This window comes from Harpia harpyja, chromosome 1 (assembly GCF_026419915.1).
Source record: "Harpia harpyja isolate bHarHar1 chromosome 1, bHarHar1 primary haplotype, whole genome shotgun sequence".
Taxonomy (NCBI): domain Eukaryota; kingdom Metazoa; phylum Chordata; class Aves; order Accipitriformes; family Accipitridae; genus Harpia; species Harpia harpyja.
The window spans coordinates 34206264-34227567 of NC_068940.1; the positions used below are offsets into that span (position 1 = coordinate 34206264).

The following is a 21304-nucleotide window of genomic DNA, read 5'->3' on the forward strand; positions in this document are numbered from 1 at the left end:
TTCTTCCTGTGTAATGTTGGCATCTGTAAGTAGAATGTCCTGGATACTCTGACGAAGAAATGTATGGGGCCCCATCCTCTCCATTTGCTTGATTTGATCACACTGGCTTTACTAGAATCATTCTTGATTTTCCCTAACAGAAAGAAGGATCAGGCACTGGAGTGAGAAATTCTTTCCACTGTAGATGGAAATAGGAATTCACTTGTCACCACTGCTTTCAAAGGGATTTCTAAATGAAAATACCTTTTATACTGTCAGTACTATAACACAGAGATGACAGGTTCTGTTGGTTTTCCATCAGTTACAGCCTGTGTCAGCAGCTTTTTAGGATCCAGAATACACTCCAGTTTCTACACTAAAAGCCATTTCTTTATGTTGACTTTTTGCTAGGAACAACTGTGAGTGCCAGTGCATTGTAATACATTTGTTATTCTTTTTTTCATATAAAAATCTGTAACATGTTCTTTGGAATATTTGTTGGTACAACTTCCACAATCATCTTCTATTCTTTTCCATATCTCTTCTAAATGTAATTCAATTAAGTAGGTTGGTGGTGTTTCTATTAATCTAAGCAGCATTCTTGGCCACATGACAGGCTGAACTGGACTGAGTTTTTGTGGTTTTATGATAGTCCTGACCATAGCTGATGATTCTTAAACTAAATATTCAAAAACAAAAACATGGATTTTTTTAAAAGTGAGAGTCCTATCTCTGGTTATGTAGAAGCTATTCTGGGCAGGAGGCAAATATTACAAGATAAAAAATATCCTTTCACAGATACCTTGCAAAATATGTTAGAAAAAAATTCAAAAGCACAAATAGTAGTTCTGTGTCTGACTGTTAGTGCTTTTATTGTGGAAGCATCTTGGAGCCCTAATTAGGGACTAAAATCCCTTGTTTCAGGCTCTATCAAGGAATAAAAGGTGACTCTTGCCTGTACAATACGTAGACTAAGATTCATTGATGTTTGATGGAGATCAGGAAGGATGGTGAAGTGGTGGTCTACAGCTCTGAAAGAAATTGGCAAGTTTAATATTTTTTCTTCTCTCATATTAATATGCTCATGTCTTCTAATCCTAGACATTCTACCTTTATCACTTCCTTGGAATTAATTCAGAACTTAGAAATGTGACGCTTGCCTTGCCAGCTGTTTACAAATCTCCCTATATAACTAAACTATTGCATCTCAGAGCTGATTTACAACAACTCTACTAACTCAGCTCTTGGCCTTTCATAAGGGGAGGCTTCGACTATGACATTCTGTGGCACTTTGCAAATGCCTAGAAAAAAAGATGTGAATGCAGAGTCTATCAATCAAGATCACTTTCAGCATCTGCGTAATCAGGATTTGACGCAAGGTCCAAGAAGCATTGCTTGTTTAATTGCATTTCTCTATGGTTTCACTTCTGGACAATAACCTCAGTGTGACAGCAGATTTCAAGTTACCAAATTTCATACTAATCCCAAGTACACTTATGTTGTCTGACATACTAAAGTTCGACACTATCAGGTGTCTCCCTGAGCCATGATTTAGGCATTTAAAAACACTGAATGAAGAGAGGAAAACTGGTCTCTCCTAATTTTTGTTTCTTCTTTGAAGTATCAATTACTGCAGTGTGCAGATCATCTTTTCTGTTTATGGGATTTATAGGTTTGAATACTGAAAATATATATTGGAATATGTAAATTGCTCATGTGGGAAGTTACATATTGAAGGCCAATTGCAAACATAAATACCCTTTTTGTGCTCAGAACTGTTCATCTGATGGTGTAAATGGATTCTCCTATATGCCCTATACTTTTAGAAATTATTTGAATAAAACTTTGGAAAAGCAAACAGAATGAAATGAGTTAGAGTACAATACAGATACAAAAATACAGAGATATCTTTCTTATCAGTCATTGTTGCTGTCTCTTCACCAAAAGAAACAGTGGGCAAATAGAAAGATTTCTATATAATGGACATAGCCTAATGCAAAAAAAACCCAAAACTCATAAATATCTGCTTAAGATTTTCATATTAACCTCCTCACATTCCTTTTTCTCAGTAATGTTGCATAGCTATTAAGTGGTACTTTACTTGCATGATGCTAATGAGGAAAGGGCTATGTCTTAAGAAAGAAAACTCCTCTTCACTGACCATATCAAAATACACGTTTTTATAAGTAAATTTGTTTTAAAATAGGGCATTAGTAAGCCTTCCTTAGCTTTACTTCTTGGTACTGGAAGGTCGATAACTGGCCTACTTATGCCATCTTCTGGAGAATTGCAGAACTGCTTTTACATAGGGAAGGCCTCTATCAAGCATTAATAATTATCAGTGCCTTGAAATAATTTGCTAATTGAATCCCTGAAGTAATTTTCTTTCTTATTTTATAGACATTAGAACAAACCAAAACCTACTGAATTATTAATAACATATCATATTCAGCTATTATGAATGATCAGTAGATTGTACAAAAAAGATCTTTGTAAGTGTGGTCCCAACAATATTGATATATGTAGTGAAGTTATGTTTTACAAAAAAACCACTTTTTTATACTGATATTTTACTAATGAGAGCCCCATTTTCTCAAAAGACTGGGTTTTCATCTCTTGGGGATTATCAGAAAGAAGGAATAGACTTCAGTCATGTTGCATAGTATGTTACTGGAGATAACTGTTCTGTGTGACACTCCGTTACTATTTTGATGCAAGGGGTAGAAGAACCTGCAAAGAGCAGATGATGTTGTATGAGCTTCTGGAAATTTTAGCTTTGCTAGTCTATTTATTCATTTAATCACTCTTGCCAAATCTCACGTTGGGTAATTACATCTGTCTGGAGGAGAGGGAAAAAGGCTGAAGGGCCTCTACTGTCTTCTGTAGCCTCAGTTTGCTTCATTTTCCATAGTATAGAATGGTTATCTTACAAACTGGGGGTTACTGCAGCATCCTCAGCAGGAGAGAGGTGGCACAGGCAGAGCAGATGAAATGTAGAGATCTATCCTTCAGAGTAAAAAATGTTTTGTGAGTTTGAGTTTCAGTTCACACCTCACAGGGTAACTGGAAATAGTAGACTCCTACCACAAGTGTTAAGCAAAACAAAGTGGGCATCTGAAATATTAAATATTCACATTTTTCAAGTGCCTTCTGTTTCTTGAGAAACATACAAGTCCCTAAGAAATGTGCATTCAGGATAGGATTAAGTAATTAGAGTAGACATTGTGAATTATGTTATTCTAGACATCAAGAAAGTATCCTGGTCAGATCCAGGTCAATGTGCCATGTTTCACTAACAGGGTTAGCACAGGAGAGTAGACGTTTCCATTTTGAAGACTTCTGATCACTTTTGAAAAGTGTGAAATAACACTCCCATTATTTCACTGGTTTTCTGTGAAGAGCAGAAATGGCACAAGGAAGTGATGGTACAGCATCTGCTTGCCTGTGTTTTGCACATGTCTTGCCTCACTTTTCCCCAATCACCAGGTTTCCCATCCAAGTGCAATTACAGGCTAAAATGGAAAGCCACACTGGAATGGCATAATTCTCTTCAGCACCAGCACATGTTAAGAAAGAAAAAGCCCATTTTCAGTTTCTTTGAAGCTGATACGAGAAACTTTGCCACTACCACAAGTGCTGCAGTATCTGTTCCCTGCTTGCTCTCAGAAAACCTTGAGAAAAGTCCCCAGCTTGGCCTTCAGGATTTTTTAAAACACTAATCCAACACTCTGTTACTAAGCATTTAATTATTAGGATTGTGAAATACAGCAACACCCAAGGCATTAATAGAAGGAACTCATTATTGCCCACTCAGCACGTGGTTTACCCTTCACTTGTAAAATCTCTTGTCATTTATTTGTCCTTTAAATGACTTCTTGTAATACCATAATCAGGACAAATGGATCCTTCAGAAGGGAGAAAATGACCCCAAACTGGCACAGAAAGATTTGATTAAAACTTATACTCCTTCTGTGGCAGCCTAAAGATCCCGGGAGATCTGCCATTGCTCAGCAGAGTGGAGGAAATAGCAGACAGGGGAAATGCTTTCTGTCTGAGACAAAAAGATTTTATTGCTAACATGCTGACATCCACTCTGTACGACAATCCTACGATCAGTCTCTCTTTTTTCCTTTAAAACTCCGTGTCAGAAGTTTGGTTCCAGTGTGATTAATTTCCCCTTTACTGATTGCGTGTCATTTACTTTTAAGTAAGACTTTTATAAATGAGGCAAAACAAAGACAGAGATTAAGATTGTGCGGAGATAAACATTTGTGCTGCTGGGATTCCTACTGACTTAGGCACAGCAGGGGCCAGAAGTAATGGGGATTCACAGGCATCGTGATTAGACCTCTCACTGTGAACAGGTAATTGAAACACTATAGCCCATCACCAGCATTTACAAAACAGCAAGCCATGAAGGTACTTAGTTTAAAGCAGACCCTGAACAAACCAGAGACTTCACACACTCCCTCTGCCATTATGTAGGAGCAAAGCATAAGCTGAGGCCATCCATAATATATACTTGCGTTTGTGTAGACAGCACTCCTCTGACACCAGTCCTGGTGGTGTCCCCTGAGCAATGGCTATTTCTGTGCGGTTCTGTGGGCAATGCATGAGCTGTCTGCCTGGCTTTGCGGGGGGGGAAGGCACCAGGGACAAGCAGAGGGGCCTTGGGAAGAAATATGGCAAGCTGCCCTGACTAAAGGTCCTGTCCCTCAGCCCAGGTTTGCTGCAAGGCACTGGCAGAGAAGGGATATGTGTCTCGCAGGGACCTCGGGTCAACCTTCATGTGAACATTTGAAAGCTCCCTCAGTGACTGGGAGTCTGATGGTTCGCTATCACCCTCAGTGGAGACAGGGTAACAGCAGTTTTGATGCCCAAAGCCTGATTGGGATATCATCATAATATTCACTGTGTTGTGTGGCACAAGTAAACGTGCTGCCTCCAGACAATTACCTCTTTGTCTGTCTCCTGCTGTAGACTTCAGCCTCACAGGGTTTAGAGCCATTTACTGACTACCTACCTGCAATAGTGTTTTTAAACATGTGATTGATGCAAGTATATGATGTAGGTGAGCAATGCTCTGATTTATGCCTCATTTTCACTACTTACTAATCATTGTGTCTCATGAAAGCCTCTAAATAAACCTTTTTGATTGTAGTAATTTAGTAGTGGAGGTATATCTCATCAGCCTAGGCCTCTCTTCTGCCAAACTCCACTAAATGTTCCTGGTGTCTCAAGCAGATGTTTCTAGCTTCTAAGACAATGGGAGATGATTAATAAACTAATTGAGGTTTCCTTCAGCCCCATTTGAGAAGAAAAGGCAACTCAAACATTATGCACAGATGGAGAAAGAAGTAATTTTCATAGGGAGCTGAGACACAGACCTACAACACTAGACTTTCTGGATCCTCTGTTGAGTTTTGCTGTTGTCCAGACACCCCCAGCTGATGCATGACAGATATTGTCCATATTTTGGCAGCAGGAATCATAATAACTTTCAGCAGTTTGAGTGGTTATTTAGGTGTTTGTAGCATGCTTTGTCATTCCTACATAAAAGTACTCATTCCTATTAAAAGGCACATAGTGAGGTGTAAAATGTTAGAACAATCATTCAAATGAACTGAACACCTCATTATGCACTTACATGGTATATACAGCTACCATAGTTAGATAAAAAGATCAACGAACACTGTGATCATTAACAGGAGTTCAAGTGTCACATCACTAAATTTGTGACTGCAAATGCTTAGTGAGAAAAAGGAGGAATATTTTTTTGTCCAGGTAATTGCATAAATGACAGGGCTTGACAGGAATTATGAATATAATGATACTTCAATGATTACAATGTAAAAGGGGATTCTGAAAATCTAGATCCATTCTGCAAGTCTCTTTTTGATTATGGGAACTGACAGGATTTCTGTGCATCAGTCCCTTATCTGTAAAATAAAGGTTTTAATTATTTGTTACTTCCATCACTGTTGCCTCCAAGACTGTATATACTAGAGATTTTGTACTGTTTTGATACGACCAAAGCAGAGTGCATATTCCTCAGGTCTGGTCAAAAGGAATGGCGTAAAAAGCTGCTGCAATGGTTAACATTATTGGTGAAAGGCAAGATATACATGGAGCACAATTGATAAATGCCATTCCTTTGTTTGCTGCAAGCTCTCTGTGTGACTGTGGTCAACGGAGGAGCTCTTTCAGCCTAAATTTCTGCTCTTTAAAGTGTAAACACTACATTTTTACCTCACAATGATGCTGGGAAGCTGTATTAGCTTAGTGTGTATAAGTCTTCGAAACCCTTGAAGGCACTGAAATAATGAATGTTACTAGCCGTATAGGCACATTGTATATGATTGTAAGAACCTCCAGTGAACGTTCTGATTTGCTATACCACAGCTTTTCATTAAAACAGTTCTTTTTTTTCCATGCAAGAGAGAGACAACTTTTTCTGGCATTAGCAACTGTGGGTCTGATCACATTTAATGTTTTGGTGTTTGTAAGCATAGTGTGCTATAGACCCAACACACGTTTACACAAACAGTAAACACACAGAATACTTTCATTATTAATCTTGCATAATTTTCAGAAGAAATAGAAAAACACAGCATAATTCTAATCTGACCAATACGGTTATAGTTTGCAATAAAAAAAGTCATCTTGGTTATTAGCAGTGCTGTTAAATCACTGGCCTCACTTGAAGTCTTCTATCTGGAGTTATAAGTTAAGGACAGTTTACCAGAGTAGTGATTTATTGTGTAAACAGATCTTGCTGCTGGCATTTAGGAAAACTTAGCTGCCTACCACTCAGCCAGATTCTTTAATCACACTTGACTTAAGTTTCCAGCCTTGAATTATCAGTTAATAACATCTGAGCAAAAGCATAATTTATTGTTTAAGTAAACTTTAAAACAGAAGAACAGTGCCTTAGATACCAGACTTAGTGCTTGCCTTAGGGAAAGCAATTTTTTTTTAGCACAGAATTGTAATAGAACAGAAGTAAGATTTGTGACTAATTCCACCTCTTATTGAATGTATAACTTACCTAATGGCAAAATACTTTCTTCTGAGCTATTCTTTCCTCATTCATGTATTGTAACGCCAATAGCCATCATGCTATAACTGAGCATAGGTCAACTGCACACATTCAGACATGTACAAACCACAACGTTTAAAAATAAAGTATCTGTGGTTTCCACATAGGGAAATTTGATACCATACTTTCTTTATTATTTCGTCTGTCTTATCAATGGTGCTTGAGGAAACCCATGAATTTCCTCATCACGGTCACTTGTAGCTAATTTAGAGAAGGTAGTTATTTGAATGAAAGGAATAACCATACCTTGTCCTCTGTCAACAATTTCTTAGCATTTAGAGTATTTACAATAGTGTAATAATACTAACAGACACCAGATGCCAGCATAAGCATGCAAGCACTACAGTGCCTGTCTTACGCTAAAAGGCAAGGATGGTGCAGATCTCTCAGGTCATTATGCGGTTACAGTCACACTAAGAGTAGAAGTGCACTTTCTCTTCGATGTTTCACTGAAAACATATAGAAAATAGAAGAGAAAGTCATATAGAAATAAAAGATCTGATCATCAAGTCAGATCCACATGGCACCGTACTAAAGTTAATCTTGGATTTACTGGAGAAAGGACTGTATCGCTGGCCTAGCTGGTAATTGCCTTCTCTGTTCAAAACTGGCTTATTTCCATATGGAACTTTGACTGGAATTTCTAGCCTAGTAGATCTGGTTTTTTTCCTTTGCATACTAAATTGAGGATCCTTAATATCAGATCTTCTATTTGCATAAGTCTGCACAGAATATGCCAAAATCACTCCATCATCTCTGCAGAGTAGGGTGGACCTTCCAGACACGTCACGTTCTTGGCTGCAGGCATGCAGTGCAGGCAGGAAGAATAAAAGGCCAGGTACTCATGGTTCAAACATACTGCAACACTTTCAAGTGCAGATGGTTCTTTTTTTCTGAATTTGTCAGTGCTTCTGCCAGAAGCCTTTGCAACACCATAAAGTAGTCACAGCCTTCTGAAATTAATTGAGTGATGGAAATTGCTTCTGACAGATTCCTTCCAGAGCAGAAAACTTTGGTCCCAGAGTGTCCAGAAAATCAACAGGCAAATCCTCACTGCCAATGGAGACAGAGCAGAAGGAGTTACTTCGCTCTAGTTCTCCTTCCTCAGCATATCTGCAAGGTTCATCGATGGCCCCGTAATCTTCCAGTGTGTTTTGGAAATACAGTTTCTAAAGAAGGGAAGAAACAATGCAAATCATCATGGAAGATCCTACTGGATCTTTTGGAAATTAAAGGAATTCATAGTATGCAAATTAGGCAGGTAAGCCAGGAGATTACAATGATGAGTATGAGTCTTTCGCTGAAAAGGAAAAGTTTTACTGAAACTCTCAGCTGCATAAGCACCACAGCCTGAACTTCCCCTAGAGCACAAATGAGACAGAAAAGAGCATTTGATCTGTCCTGGACCAGACAGCTATCAAGTAAACATGACCACATGGAGGCATGCAGTCTGGCCCAAGGAGGCATGGAGGACAGGCCAGTGAATATGCAGTGGCCAGACAGGACATGGCAAAAGGAACTAGGATTTCCTTGATAGCATGGAAGTGAAAGAGCAGGCAACCAAACTTTAACCCTGCACAGCAACAGAAAGCATTTTAGCCCCACCTCAGCATCTTGAAGGATTTGTCACAGGTGATAGAACCCAGCCTTGCAGTAACTGCTGGGTGACCAGCCAGAGGCAGCAAGAAGTCTAGGAGACAAGGCATTTTCAACAAGGAAGAGTCTTGAATGTTTCCCCATCAAATATATCCCTCGTGTTCAACTGTAATGCTTCTTAAATGTGGGCTGAGACAGTAGCTGAAGCCATAGCAGCTTTCCAGTTTTGCAAGCCTTTTTTCCTATTCTTACATGCCAACTTGACAAAGGAGGGATTCAACATTCATTTCTTACCCGACCCAGTATTTTGTCCACTGTCTGTGTGATGCAATCAAGGTGTCTTACTTGGAATGTCTCGTAACTAGTGCACAGGCCATCCTGGAAGACAGACATAGTATCTCAGGTTTGACCAGCATAAAGTCACCTACTAACATTTCTTTCTGATACAAATAATTCCAATTATCTTTCTTTGTTACATCCATTTCTCTTGTGCTGTCTCCTCCAGTTACATTGCAGCTTTTTCTGTTCAGGGACTGTTTCTTCTTATGAGTACATGCTCCATGTGTACATGCAGTCACCAACTGTAGGCTTTCTTAATAATCTCCAGTAATTAAATATGTTTCTTTCTCTAAATTTATTGGATTCCTTTTCATTAATGGCACCAAACATGACCTCAGAACTTTATAAAGTCTACTCACACAGGTAATCCTAGCTCCTAACTATGGTCTTAAGGATTGTGGAACTGGGTTCTCACATGCATAGAAAAGACTATTTTACATTTTCTTTGCCTGCTGTAAGACAGAGATTGTTCTTAGAGTCTCTTGGGGATCACTACATACTTATGAACAGAACACATGGCAGTCACCTACTGATGTAGACCAGAATTTCGTTCAGGCATTCTTTACAATAAAAATAGACATCTGTTAGAGAATGTAGTACAAAAATCCACAGAACAAACTCAAAAGCCTTCAAACCCCCAGAAGTACATCTTCTGGTCATAAAAATACTCATAAATCCTGTCCACACTTTTATGATATGTTAAGTAGAAGATGTTGACCAGCATGTTTTGGTAGATATCTGAATAATGATGGTTCCATTTCAGTTATGCCAAGAACTGAATAAAATCTTGTACATATCAATTCAGGTACTGTGATAAGAATTTTGGGAGAAATTACACTTCCAAATATTTAGAACAATAACTAATGAAAAGAAGTGCCAGTCTCAAAAGCTGTTAGAAAAACATAAGTTGTCAACAGTATTTTAAATACCAGTTGAGTCTCCAACAAGTGACACTTATTTTCTAATTGAAGTATATTGCATTATTCTTCCTGCTATTATTAATACCAAATCTCATTCTTGGGATTACCAATTTCTGTGGTATAAAAAAGGGCATTTACATAAGGAAACAGGCAGTTACCTCAGCAATCACTTCTTTTCCAGCCTCCACAGACACAGGTGGTAGAGCAGCATGATCTGTAACATCCAGCTTAGCCTGCATACAGGGAGAGGGATGGTATTAATATGAAACTGAACTAGCCTGTGAAGTATGACACTTCTGCAGACTATTCCCTTTTTCACTTTCATTTACTTCCTTGTTGAAAACACTAGTATGTGCAGCGTGACAAGAGATGATGTGCCTCCTCATCTGTTAGATTCATCAGTAGGATGAGACACCTGGGAAGGTCCTACTGATACTGAGAAATGGTAGAAGTGATAATAGTCTGTCCCCAGAGTAGCATTATCCAGTCCATGCAGAACACCACTCCCCAGATATGCTTAGTGGCAAAAAAAAGCTTTATTTTGCTCAATACAAAAACCAGAGGAAATGTAACAAAAGAGATTACTAGTACCAGATTCAGCCACGCAACACTGGTGGGGTAATTGGAATATATGCTTCTGCACTTACTTGAGATAAAGACATTCTGCTCTCTTCATTATAGTTTATTAAAGTCTGTTCACCTTCTTGAGCTGGAACAATGGCTTTGCTTTTAGATCCCAGCATGTAAAACCGACAAAGTAGAATACTGGAAACTGTTGAAACAAGAAAGGGAATGGTGAAATGGGCATTGTGAATAGATCTGTATGGCTCAATACAGTGGGTTGGTGAGGTACCCAGCCTAGTCCCAAAGGAGCTAACTTGGAAACCTCCAGCAATGTAGTTGTGCAGATGCAATGCTTGGCCTGGAGCGGTTAGCCTGCTTTAGAAAGCCAAGCTGTGATCTCCACAGAGCACTGCACTGAGCAGGCAGACATACTAGATCACTCACAGGTAACCAGAGGAATAGTGGTCAGATAATCTATTAATTTTTGCTTCAGATAAAGAATCAGTAGTTCATCTCTTCAGCAGTAACCAACATGAGCTGTTACAGAGGAAGCAGCTTTATAACAAGCAATTACTGAGCAGTGTAACCCTATGGGAGAAATTAATAACTTCCAGTTATCCAGTACATGGTTAATGTCAAAGAAGTGAAGTATTCGATTTCATTCAATGCAAACAAGAATATTCACTTTGTTGCACTAGAGTTCAGCTTAACAACACATTTACATTTGCCAGTCATCTTGTAGCCATAATGTAATCGTGATTTTCACAAGTAACAAGCTGAAAAATTCCACCTGTTAACAGTACATTTCTGTTTTTTCAGTTTAGATATTTTCTTTTTTCCTAGGTTACATACTTGTATTTATTGTTGTTCATACAATAGTATTCCATGCATCTATGTTATCTTCCCTTTTTCACTTCTCTATAATACAGTCCTCACCTTTTCACATCCCAAGCATGAGTGCAGTTAAGTTTCACTGATCTTTCTAGTGTCTTTTACCCTGTGTTGTCAGCCTTGGATACCACCTTCCTCTGCATTACACATTGTATCATAGTGCTTAGTAATTTGAAAGTTTTCTTGGCTATCGAAAAAAGATCTCTTCGGTTACTAGATGGAACTGGCAATGTCTTGTGTTGGAAAACTAAGGTCTTCCTAAAATTTGAAGAGAGAACGGGTCATGGACCATGACATATGGATGGAAGCGCCATGAAGAGTGCAAGTGTTAACTGCTTGCCCCTTGACTACTCTCTAACACATTAAGGCAAATGACCTTTCTTGTTAAGGCTGCTAGATTTTAGCACATGTTCATGAGCTGCAATTGCAATGAGATCCAATGGGCAGATGACAGATAACTTGCATGCGTAAGTTAGGACGTTACTTACCCAGTAGTAATAAGAAAGCCATCAGTATTATTGCAATGGCACCACCTCCAAGTCTCACTGCTGCTTGTGGAAGTGGTGAATCTTTACATGTATGCCCATCTGGGCAAAAGCAGAGCCTAACATGTTGATTCTGCCTTGTAGAAAATCCTTGACTGTCCTGAATAATGACGGGCACCAAGTAGCTACCTTGTGGAATGCTTCTTAGCATTAAAAGTTCAACTGACTCCCCTAAAAAGAAGACAAGCAAATTATTTTAAGACACATAGAAAGAAGTGTGATATTCTACAGTCCCTTCTATTGATAATCAAGGGGAAATTCATTTGCACCCCAATTACAAGTACTTTTTCCAGCCTTAATGCACCATAGTAAATAGGACAAAATGACATCCCACTTTATGACCTTGCTGAGCCTTCTGGGCAAAGACATCTGTCCCAGTCTTGCTGCATTCTGGCATAGATGCACTGAAAACCTCTAGAATTCATTAGGTAGTTAATCAAATGCAGAAGTGGTTCCTCAGCTGTCTTATCCCCCTTTCTGCAATTTGAGCACATTGCTTCTGGTCCTGTCCTCAGCAGAGTTGAAGAACAATGTAACTTTTTTTCAAATTGCAGTAACTTTATATTTTGAAAGCTGTCCTTCCACATCCCTTCAGTTTCATTGAGACTAATCAGTAACAAACCGTGAAGGTAATGGACAGTGAAATAACTAGAGGGCACACAACTGACAATAAACTTCTCATGAAGGACATGAAAGGAAGAGCTCACCAAAGTTCCTTCCTAATTTCCAGTTATGCTTCACATCTTCAGAGTCCTCAGCCAGCTCAAATGTAAATGGCCCAGAATGTGAATGGACCGGAGCAGACTTAGCTTTCATAATGAGAGGCATCCCTTCTTTTTTGTCACACACATCTAAAGAAGGAGTCACTAATGTTGGCATATGATCATTAATGTCAGACAAGTAAAGCAGGATGGTGCCAGTACCAGTCTGTGGTGGAATGCCTAGATAGGAGCAAAAGAAACAGAAAAACACTCACAACTGTTGGGTTGTGAGTCCATTGGCACAAAGCCTGTCCATTGGCAGGATCTCAGGTTTATCCTACTAGTCACACATAACAAGTTTTAAACCTTAGGGTGTTCTGCATTACTATTCTCCACTTAGATCCTTAATCTTGCTATCATTTTATATCTAACATGCACCTCATCTCAAACAGTCCAAATACTGCTTGACTATTTTTTGACTGGCTACTTACCATGATCAATAGCATGAACAATAATGGTGTACAGGCTGTTGTTCACATGAGGGGATTCTTGATCAAATTCTTTTGCCACAGTAAGAACTCCAGAATTCTCATCCACCCTCAGCCAACCATCTGGGTCATGGGCTAGCTCATATCTTTAAAAGAAAGGTAAAAGTTACGAGTTACAATCTTGAATGGATTTTGAAGAATAGAAAATTGCTACTGCATCTTTCTTTGTCTTTTTGAGCTCTGTAGGTATTTTTACTTGTTAGTGATGCTTACTTTTGTTAACTCTATGACAAGCTGTGTGTTTCAACACAGCCAGCAAACAGTTTCCCATACAAGTCCCCATACCTTGTACAGGCCCATAAAAACTGTTCCGAGAGGCTAAGAAAGTATCTAATTTCCACGACAGATTATCATTCCTACAGCCAAGCATACCTTAGTCCTTTCTATGGCATCAAAATTTTGTCGTCAAAAGTAAAATATAAATAATGCAACCTCATTTTAGGCAAAACTGTTTTGAAAACAGCAGAAACATTGAGCAACCAAGAACTGACTGCACCTTTAAATTGTATCTTACAGAGCCAGTTATGGGGATCTGCAGTATCATCAATAGTAAACCTGCACCTCTAATGTATATGTTCATATAACTGTAAATATATATGTGTATGTATATTCATATATGTACATATACCAAATTAAACTCAAAAACATCTTCATATTCCTAAGCTATTTCTTATTCTTAGAGTTAGAAGCATCTCCACTTACTTTATCTTATTTGGCACATCATCTGGATATGTGGCAGGATACCTTCTAAATACTCTCCCAGGCTTCATTGAATCTTCTCTTTGGACAATAAGTGTAGGAGGATGAAACCTAGGAGCATGTTGTGACTCTAAGACCTTGATGTTCACAGTTGTACTCGTGGATTCTAGGCCTGAGATCATCACAGTGCCGTTTTTACACAAAAAGAAAGGTTCTTCATTTGATACAGAAATGACAAGTCTCATCTCAGAGTCATCTTCATAGCTGAGAGGCTGAAAACCCCAGACAAAAGTCTGATTAACAGTTATAACCTTTGGTTTGGCAGTCACATCTATATACCTGGAACTCAGAGGTGAGCTGAGTTCATGGAACTCAGCTAAGATGCTAAGCTATCAGTCTTGTAATCAGACTGCCCACGCTACACATTGCCATGCTGTAGCTCACCTATTACTGCTCCTTACCTTGATAACACTCAAAATGCCTTCATTTGTGTCTGGATCTGTCTCAATGGTGAACTGTTCCTTCTCATTGCCTTTCATTACTCTGTATTTTGCTCTCCAAGCTGGAGTGTTGGGAGAGTCTTTATCTTCCACTTGGAGCCGTAATACAGCTGGATGTTCTTGACCTGCTGAAACCTGTAGCTGGTACTGGGAGGGGAAAGGAAAGAAATAAGGACTATTTCTATTCTCCAAGAGGAAGAAGCTTGTTAGACAGTTCTGAGCCAGACCTCCACCACCAGACCATCTGGAGCTACGTTCTGCACACACTGTCATTGTCTGCGGTGGTTCATGCATCCCCACTCAGTGACAGAGAACCCCTATGGGACTTACAGAACTAACTTTCCTCCAACACATTCCCACTGACTTCATAAAGAACTTATTACTAAACCTGATCTTCATCTAAAACCAGGAGACTAGTCGTCTCTCCTACTACTGACTATAGTAATAGGCCCATAAATGCCACTAGGGCTTTTCATCCAGGATTGTCTTCTGCCATGTAGAAGAGATTGGTGCATACAGGCTTAGGCCAGAACTAGTCTGCAGATGTTACATACCTGACCTTGTATAAAGCAAGTATGTGTGAGATTTTAGGTAATTTCTTCACAGTGGTTTAAGTTTTTGATGGTGCAATGTAGTCACCAGCATGCCTAACCAGCACTCCAAAGACAGGCTAAGAAATGCCAATTAAATCACCTAAGGCAGAAATGTGTCTTAAAACATGAGATGGTAATAAAATGCAATTTGTTTGTGTTTATTTTCCTCATGTAAGTTGGTCACGGGTTGAGATCTGAAAATTCAGACTCTTGCCTTCTAATATGTAAAGAATACTGTTCTTGCATCACAGCTTTTAAAAATGCTGTGAAGAATAATACATATACTCAGATAGAGGGAACAAATCACAGCTGTGAGAAGGCTCAGAATTTTACTAGACTGGAGTTAATGATAATGAAGTACAGATTTCCTGTATAAACCTGTTTTGGCAGATTATCTATTATCTGTGGCTTTTGCTTTACCCATTAAATTGTCTTTATCTCAACCCACCAGTTTTCTCATTTTTACCTTTCCAATTCTCTCCCACACCCCACTGCAGGGGAGTGAGCCAGCGGCTGTGTGCTGTTTAGCTGCCAGCCAGGGTTAAACCACAACAATGTGTCAACATGCAAATTACAAAAACAGTCTTTCTGGGACCTGAGCTATTAATGGGACCAGGGCCTGAAAATGGATAGCTCTTATCTGAATTAAGTGTAGCTGTCTACCCATTCACAGTTTTTAACTCCTCAGAGCCCTCTTCCTGCCAGAAAGCTCAATTGCTCCCATTCATACAGCAAATGCTCTACAAGCAGCCTCACAGAATATGACAGCAGAAGCATTGCTACCACACCTAACTGCCCCATTAAGATGTACTGAGTTTGTAGGCAGGCAGGTTTAGGGCCATTGAGGTCTTCACAGATCAAAACTAGGATCTTTCAAGAGTAGATTGTAATCAGCACCTTAGCTTCTCAGATGTTAGAATAAGCTAGTCTGTCAGCATCCTTACACTAATAGTGAGATGAAAACCTTCTAGTGCTGTACACAGAAAACTAACAAAGTTTATCACTGTCAATAGTCAAGCATTCTCTTACTGTCCACATTTTTAAGACATATTTCTTCTAACATATAGAGCTCATTTGCACATGTTTTGGCCTGATTCCACATCTGAGGGTTCCCATTTCCACTGCTGAGTGCATTTAGCAGTTTGAAGGACTGAACTATATTTAGAAAGGCTCAGTAAGGTTATAATGTTTTTCCTTACATTATCGCTAGTAAATACAGGGAGGTGGTTGTTTGCATCTTCAACCACTACATTCACTGTTGCAGTAGATGACAGCTGGGGTGTTCCATGGTCACTGGCTTTCATCAGAAGTTTGAAAGAGTTGGCAGTCTGAAAAACAGAAGAAAGGAAGCTCCAAACTCAGTTCAGAAGCAGTCCCTGTATTTTGCCAGTCGCAGCTACAAAGCTGGATGAGACTGTCCTTTCCCTTATATCTAGTTAACGTGTAGTGAACATGTATCATGCATTAAATGATAAGAAGCTGCCATATGTACGTCACCTTATAATCCAGGCATCCTGACAGAAGTATTGATCCTGTGGTAGGATCAATATTAAACATGAATCCATCTGGAAGGGGCATTTGCATGCTTAGAGAATAGGACACCTGAGAATTCACAGTGCCATCTTCATCTTTGTCCAAGGCAGTAACTTGGAAAACTGGCTCATCTAGGATGAAGAATTGAGACATTAACAGAAGTGTTCAGTCTCGACATGGAGTTTCTCAGGCCTGTCTGCAGGCTCTTGAACACACAAGTCCTAAGAAAATCTTTAACTTCTCCTGTGGCTATGGTTATCCCTGCAAAGACTCTGGCCACCACCTCATTTGGTTGGCAAATCTGCCTAAAGTACCGTTAGATGATAGAGTTACTACAATTCTGAAGTTACTTTATCAAAAACATTCACTATTTATGCCAGCTCTCAGCCAGCTCCTGAGGAGTTGGCACCATGCCCACGTGTCTACACACCCAGATGAAGTCTTATTTCTAAAACAGTGTGTCTGACCACCTTCTGTGAAGCAGTGTGCATGTGCAGGTTCCAGATCCACAGTTCAGATTAGTCTGCTAAAGTCTTGGCTTGTAGTTAAGAAATATCTTAGGAGTTTTTCCAGAATGTCTCCAACATTATGCTAATGTACATTGAAGTTAATCAGACAAGAAGTCAAGAGGTAGGAAACAGTCCTTCACAGGAAATAGTCCCTAAACCCATGAGTGTTTAAGTAAAACCCAGGGAGAAGAGCAAATGTAGTAAGGAAGGAAAAAGAAAGACAATGGAATTAAAAGAGAGCAGTCATACACAAACCAGTAGTGTCCCTTGTTTGGATGGCACTTACCTTTATTGTGGTTCTCTCTTATTGTAATGCTGTATTCCTCCTTGGGAAACTCAGGTGCATTGTCATTAATATCTTTAACCTTTATCTTGAAAAATAAAGGGTGGTCCAATGGTTCACCAGTTTTTCTATGCACAATATCGAAACGTATCTAAATGAGTAGCCACACAGATATCAGAATGGAATGAATGGTATCATTTAGATATCAGAATGGAACAAAAAATTTTCAATTTTGAAGCTTCTTCAGTCATATTTGGCTAGCATTTGGCTTTGAGTTGCATCACTAAGTCATTATTTCAGCTTTCAAAGGTAGTAGATTGATAATGGTCATCCTGTGCATTAAACAATACTTTAGAAAAAATCAGTATCTGGATCTGGATTATTTGAAATGACTGCCTAATATAAAATACATAAATATCTTTGGGGCCAGACAAAAGAATGCTTTCACATGTGCTTCCCAATTCTGAAGTATTTATTGAAGTAGTATAGTTTTCTCTAGCTGCATTTCTTTGATGTTTTGGCTCCATATCCATGAATGTGCAGGGGATTCGATTCTGAATGCTGAATTCTCCTTTGCTACACTTATTTCTGCTTTAAAACCAAGCCCAGAGTGCCTGCTGCAGAACAGCCATGTGTCCAGTAAGGGGGAATAGAAAGCTCTCAAAAATTTATCTTTTCATTATGGAAAGCAAGACCTTGCACAGAAAGCCACATGGAACAGTAACTATCAATTGGGTACAGTTAATCCACAGAGACACAAATAGAAATCATCACAGAATAAACATAAGGAGACCACAATTGAAGATTTTTAGCAAGAGGAAAACAAACCCACACTCACATATTTCATTCATACACTTGTTGTCACATTTCTTTCATTACACTTACTGCTTATGAGCACTTTTCTGCTTTTTAAGGAGAAACATATGCTTACTCTTACGTAAAGTTACAGTAATACAGTATTATCTATTTTTTTGTAATGCATAACTATTTGCTTCCATTCTCTTGATTATAGGAGTTCTTGAGTTTTTTCATTTTTTAGATTATGATCAAGGGTGATACCAAAAAGAAGACAGAAAAAAAGTGTATAGATATTTGTGGAAATCCAAACATGCCACAAAGATTTATAATGAATAGTGATGTGGAAGTTACCTATGGGTCTCTGCTGAGACAATCATCTTAGCATTTACTTAGAGGTTCAAAATAAGGAGATCATAAAAATAAACAAAATTCTTATAGGTGTGTCTCATTCTTGTGAAGCATTTAGCCATGCGAAAGCAATGAACATTTGCAAACAGTTTTAAGTATTTTTTTAAAGTGCATTACCTGAAAAGTTGGGGTCTTTTCTCTGTCAATGCTACGATGCACATACACATGTCCATTTGCATCATCATCTATAGAAAACAGTCCAAGCTCTGGAGATTCATCTACTCCAGGTCCACTGATTAAATATTTTACTGATGTATTAAGTGATTTGTTATTGAACAGCTTTTGAAAAGAGAAGTAGCACAATGCAGCGTGAGTAGGGAAGACGGAACAGAAATAAAAAGACTTCAGACCAATTCTCTTCCTGCCCACCTTCTTTTTGCAGATGGGGCCTTGCTTGCAGGCTTGGTCTCAGCCAACTCAACAGCTTTCTGGGTTGCAGCATCACAACTCTCTGCACAATGTGCAGGTACGCAGCTCTGTGCAATGACTCTCTTACCTCTCCTACTCTATAGTCTCCTTTCCCCTGAGTGTGCCTACAGCTGCCCATAGAAAGGAGCAGTATATCCCCCACACCACAAAATTCTACCCAACTCTGTGTAAATAAGACAACTTTGAACAAGTAAGTTTTTTAAAAAGTTGCTCTTCGATGCACAATTCTTGACCTCTCCTACCTTTGGTATTTTATTTTACAATCTGTTGTGATGAGTACTTTACTGAGGTTCAGGAAGAACTTTTAGTAAAAGGTTGTTTGTACCTGTCCAGCATATTTTGGGAATGGTCCTTTGTCCTCCTCTTGAACGTCAATGGTGGTGATAACCCAGGTCCTTTTTGTACGCTGTAGAGGACGTAGACTGTCTAACTGATAAGAATCTACCCACTATTGGATAAAGAAGTGTATTTAGTGTCACAGTTTACATATTAACAGCTGTATATCTGTTATTACATAATATTGACAACAAACCCGAATACTCTTCTTTCGGATGGCTTGTCTTAAACTGAAATTTTCAATTTCATGAGAAAACCTGTTGGCAGCAGTAATCTTGTGGAAAAAAAAAAGATGATTATTGGAAGTGTGGTTAACTGGAAACCATTGATAGGCTGTCTAGGAGCAATTTGTCTTCACAGAAACATATTGATCCAGTTTTGACAGCATTGCATTAAATTGTATCTAACCCTGGAAACTCCACAAATATCATCCATCTTATTCCAAATGAATTTGCATGAGACCTTGGATACTAATTTCCCTGGTCAGGTGATGCCAGTCCCAGAAACATGCAGACACTGCATCTAACAGTCCCTGATATTATCTCTATGGCTTTTCTCAAACCAAGTATATCCAATTTTTAAAACATTCACCTCTGTCTCTCTGTGTATAGTGCTTCTTTAGAAGTTGTCTGGTATTGACAGGACATAAACGTACTACTGGAAAAAAGTTAAGTATGGGGAATATTTTAGGTTCTCAGAGACACTGTTATGTGACACTCTAAGTGTTCCAAACATAGCTGATTTACTCGAAGATGAACACTGGCCCAAAGTCTCTAACGCCGATGCGTAAAATAAATTGTTGAGAATGGTAACTGCACCCTAATTGGCAGGATTTGCCCTTTTATGAGTACAGGCTTCCTGCACTGGCTTCAAACACTGCTTTTTACTTGAAATCTTTCACCACAAAGGAGTATGAGAGTACTCAAATTACACTATTGCCATTAGCTCATGGGTAACTTGTACACATTCCTCCTAGTTCTCACCACTTTCGTTGGAAAGCCTGAGGTTTTATCACCCATTCCATCAAATGTTTCCAGTGGCATTTAAACTATGAAACAGAGCTCCTCCTGCCTAGACTTGGGCAAAGGTCGGGACTTTACCCCATGACCTTTTTCTGAAGAAAGAAAATAAAGTTGCCAAGGTTATAAACTTGCGAAGAAATCATTGTTCACCAGTAATGCCTCGGAGCTACTCTGTAAAGCTGTTGTATAACCCAAGGAAAAACCTCTGTGATGTAAAAACAGCAAGCAACGCTTTAACCTGGCATTTGTACATAGTATTTATTAGCTTTGTTCCATATTCAGCTCTGCTGGACCTCCCAAACAAGCTGCTTTCCCGTTTGTGTATGGGTAGCCCCTTTTAATTATATTGGAAGCTTTGTGTATTTTATGGCTTCCACACTCCTCCATGTGCACCAGGTGCGCAGCAACGGCTCAGGCTATTGCTGTACCCATTGCAGCCATGGGCACTGCTGAACCCAGTTCAGGACCACGAACCCCCCAGAAACATTCATGGAAATGCCCCTGAATTACTGTGGGGGGTCATTAATCCAGCAAGGTCAACACTAGGCACCAGTGTGCTCTGCCAGGCGTGAACGCCCTGCTATCCCTAGCAGGAGGAGCGGAGGAGACCCCCTTCCAGGAGACCTGAGCCTGGTACCCGGGGACAGAGGAGCCATCCCTCCTCGGAGGTGAGAAGATGAACGATGCCCACTCCGTACGGCCGGAGCCGGGAGGGGAGCTCCATGCCTGCAGCCCCCACAGCCCACTTACCTGCAGGAGAAGCAGCACGGCCAGTAGCTCCATGGGATGTGGGATGCGGAGCGGGGACGCGGAGCCTGGGAAGGTCTCACCGGGAGCTCCGGGCAGTGGCAGCAGTCCCCGCACTCAGTTGCAGCTGAGCTTTTTCCCTGGGAGTTTGTACGGCAGCTTATTGCTGGCCCAGTTTTTTTCACGAAGTACTCACCTGTGGTTTCACTGGCGTTTGAGCTGTACCAGAGGACAAGCGAATATTTCTGCCTCGTCACACAAAATT

General features: G+C 39.6%; 1 protein-coding gene across 1 annotated transcript; it reads right to left on the minus strand.

Moving 5' to 3' along the window:
* Positions 1–6487: 6487 nt before the first annotated feature.
* CDH26 (cadherin 26) lies at positions 6488–21075 on the minus strand. Its single transcript, XM_052780717.1, has 16 exons — positions 21043–21075; positions 19467–19607; positions 19260–19382; positions 18623–18784; positions 17303–17450; positions 16472–16638; positions 16174–16302; positions 14343–14528; positions 13885–14153; positions 13126–13268; positions 12641–12874; positions 11877–12104; positions 10581–10705; positions 10092–10166; positions 8969–9052; positions 6488–8247 (listed from the first exon to the last, which is right to left on the minus strand). Exons 1-16 carry the CDS (start codon positions 21073–21075, stop codon positions 8038–8040), a joined length of 2457 nt encoding a protein of 818 aa, XP_052636677.1. The 3' UTR covers positions 6488–8037.
* Positions 21076–21304: the final 229 nt, after the last annotated feature.

Coding starts and splice junctions, on each gene's coding strand:
- CDH26 (XM_052780717.1), bottom strand. CDS start 21,075: ATGGAGCTACTGGCCGTGCTGCTTCTCCTGCAG. Junction 10,706..11,876: donor GGCTTTCTTATTACTACTGG/GTAAGTAACGTC, acceptor TTGTTTCAACAG/TTTCCAGTATTCTACTTTGT. Junction 10,167..10,580: donor GCAGAATGTCTTTATCTCAA/GTAAGTGCAGAA, acceptor CCCTGTATGCAG/GCTAAGCTGGATGTTACAGA.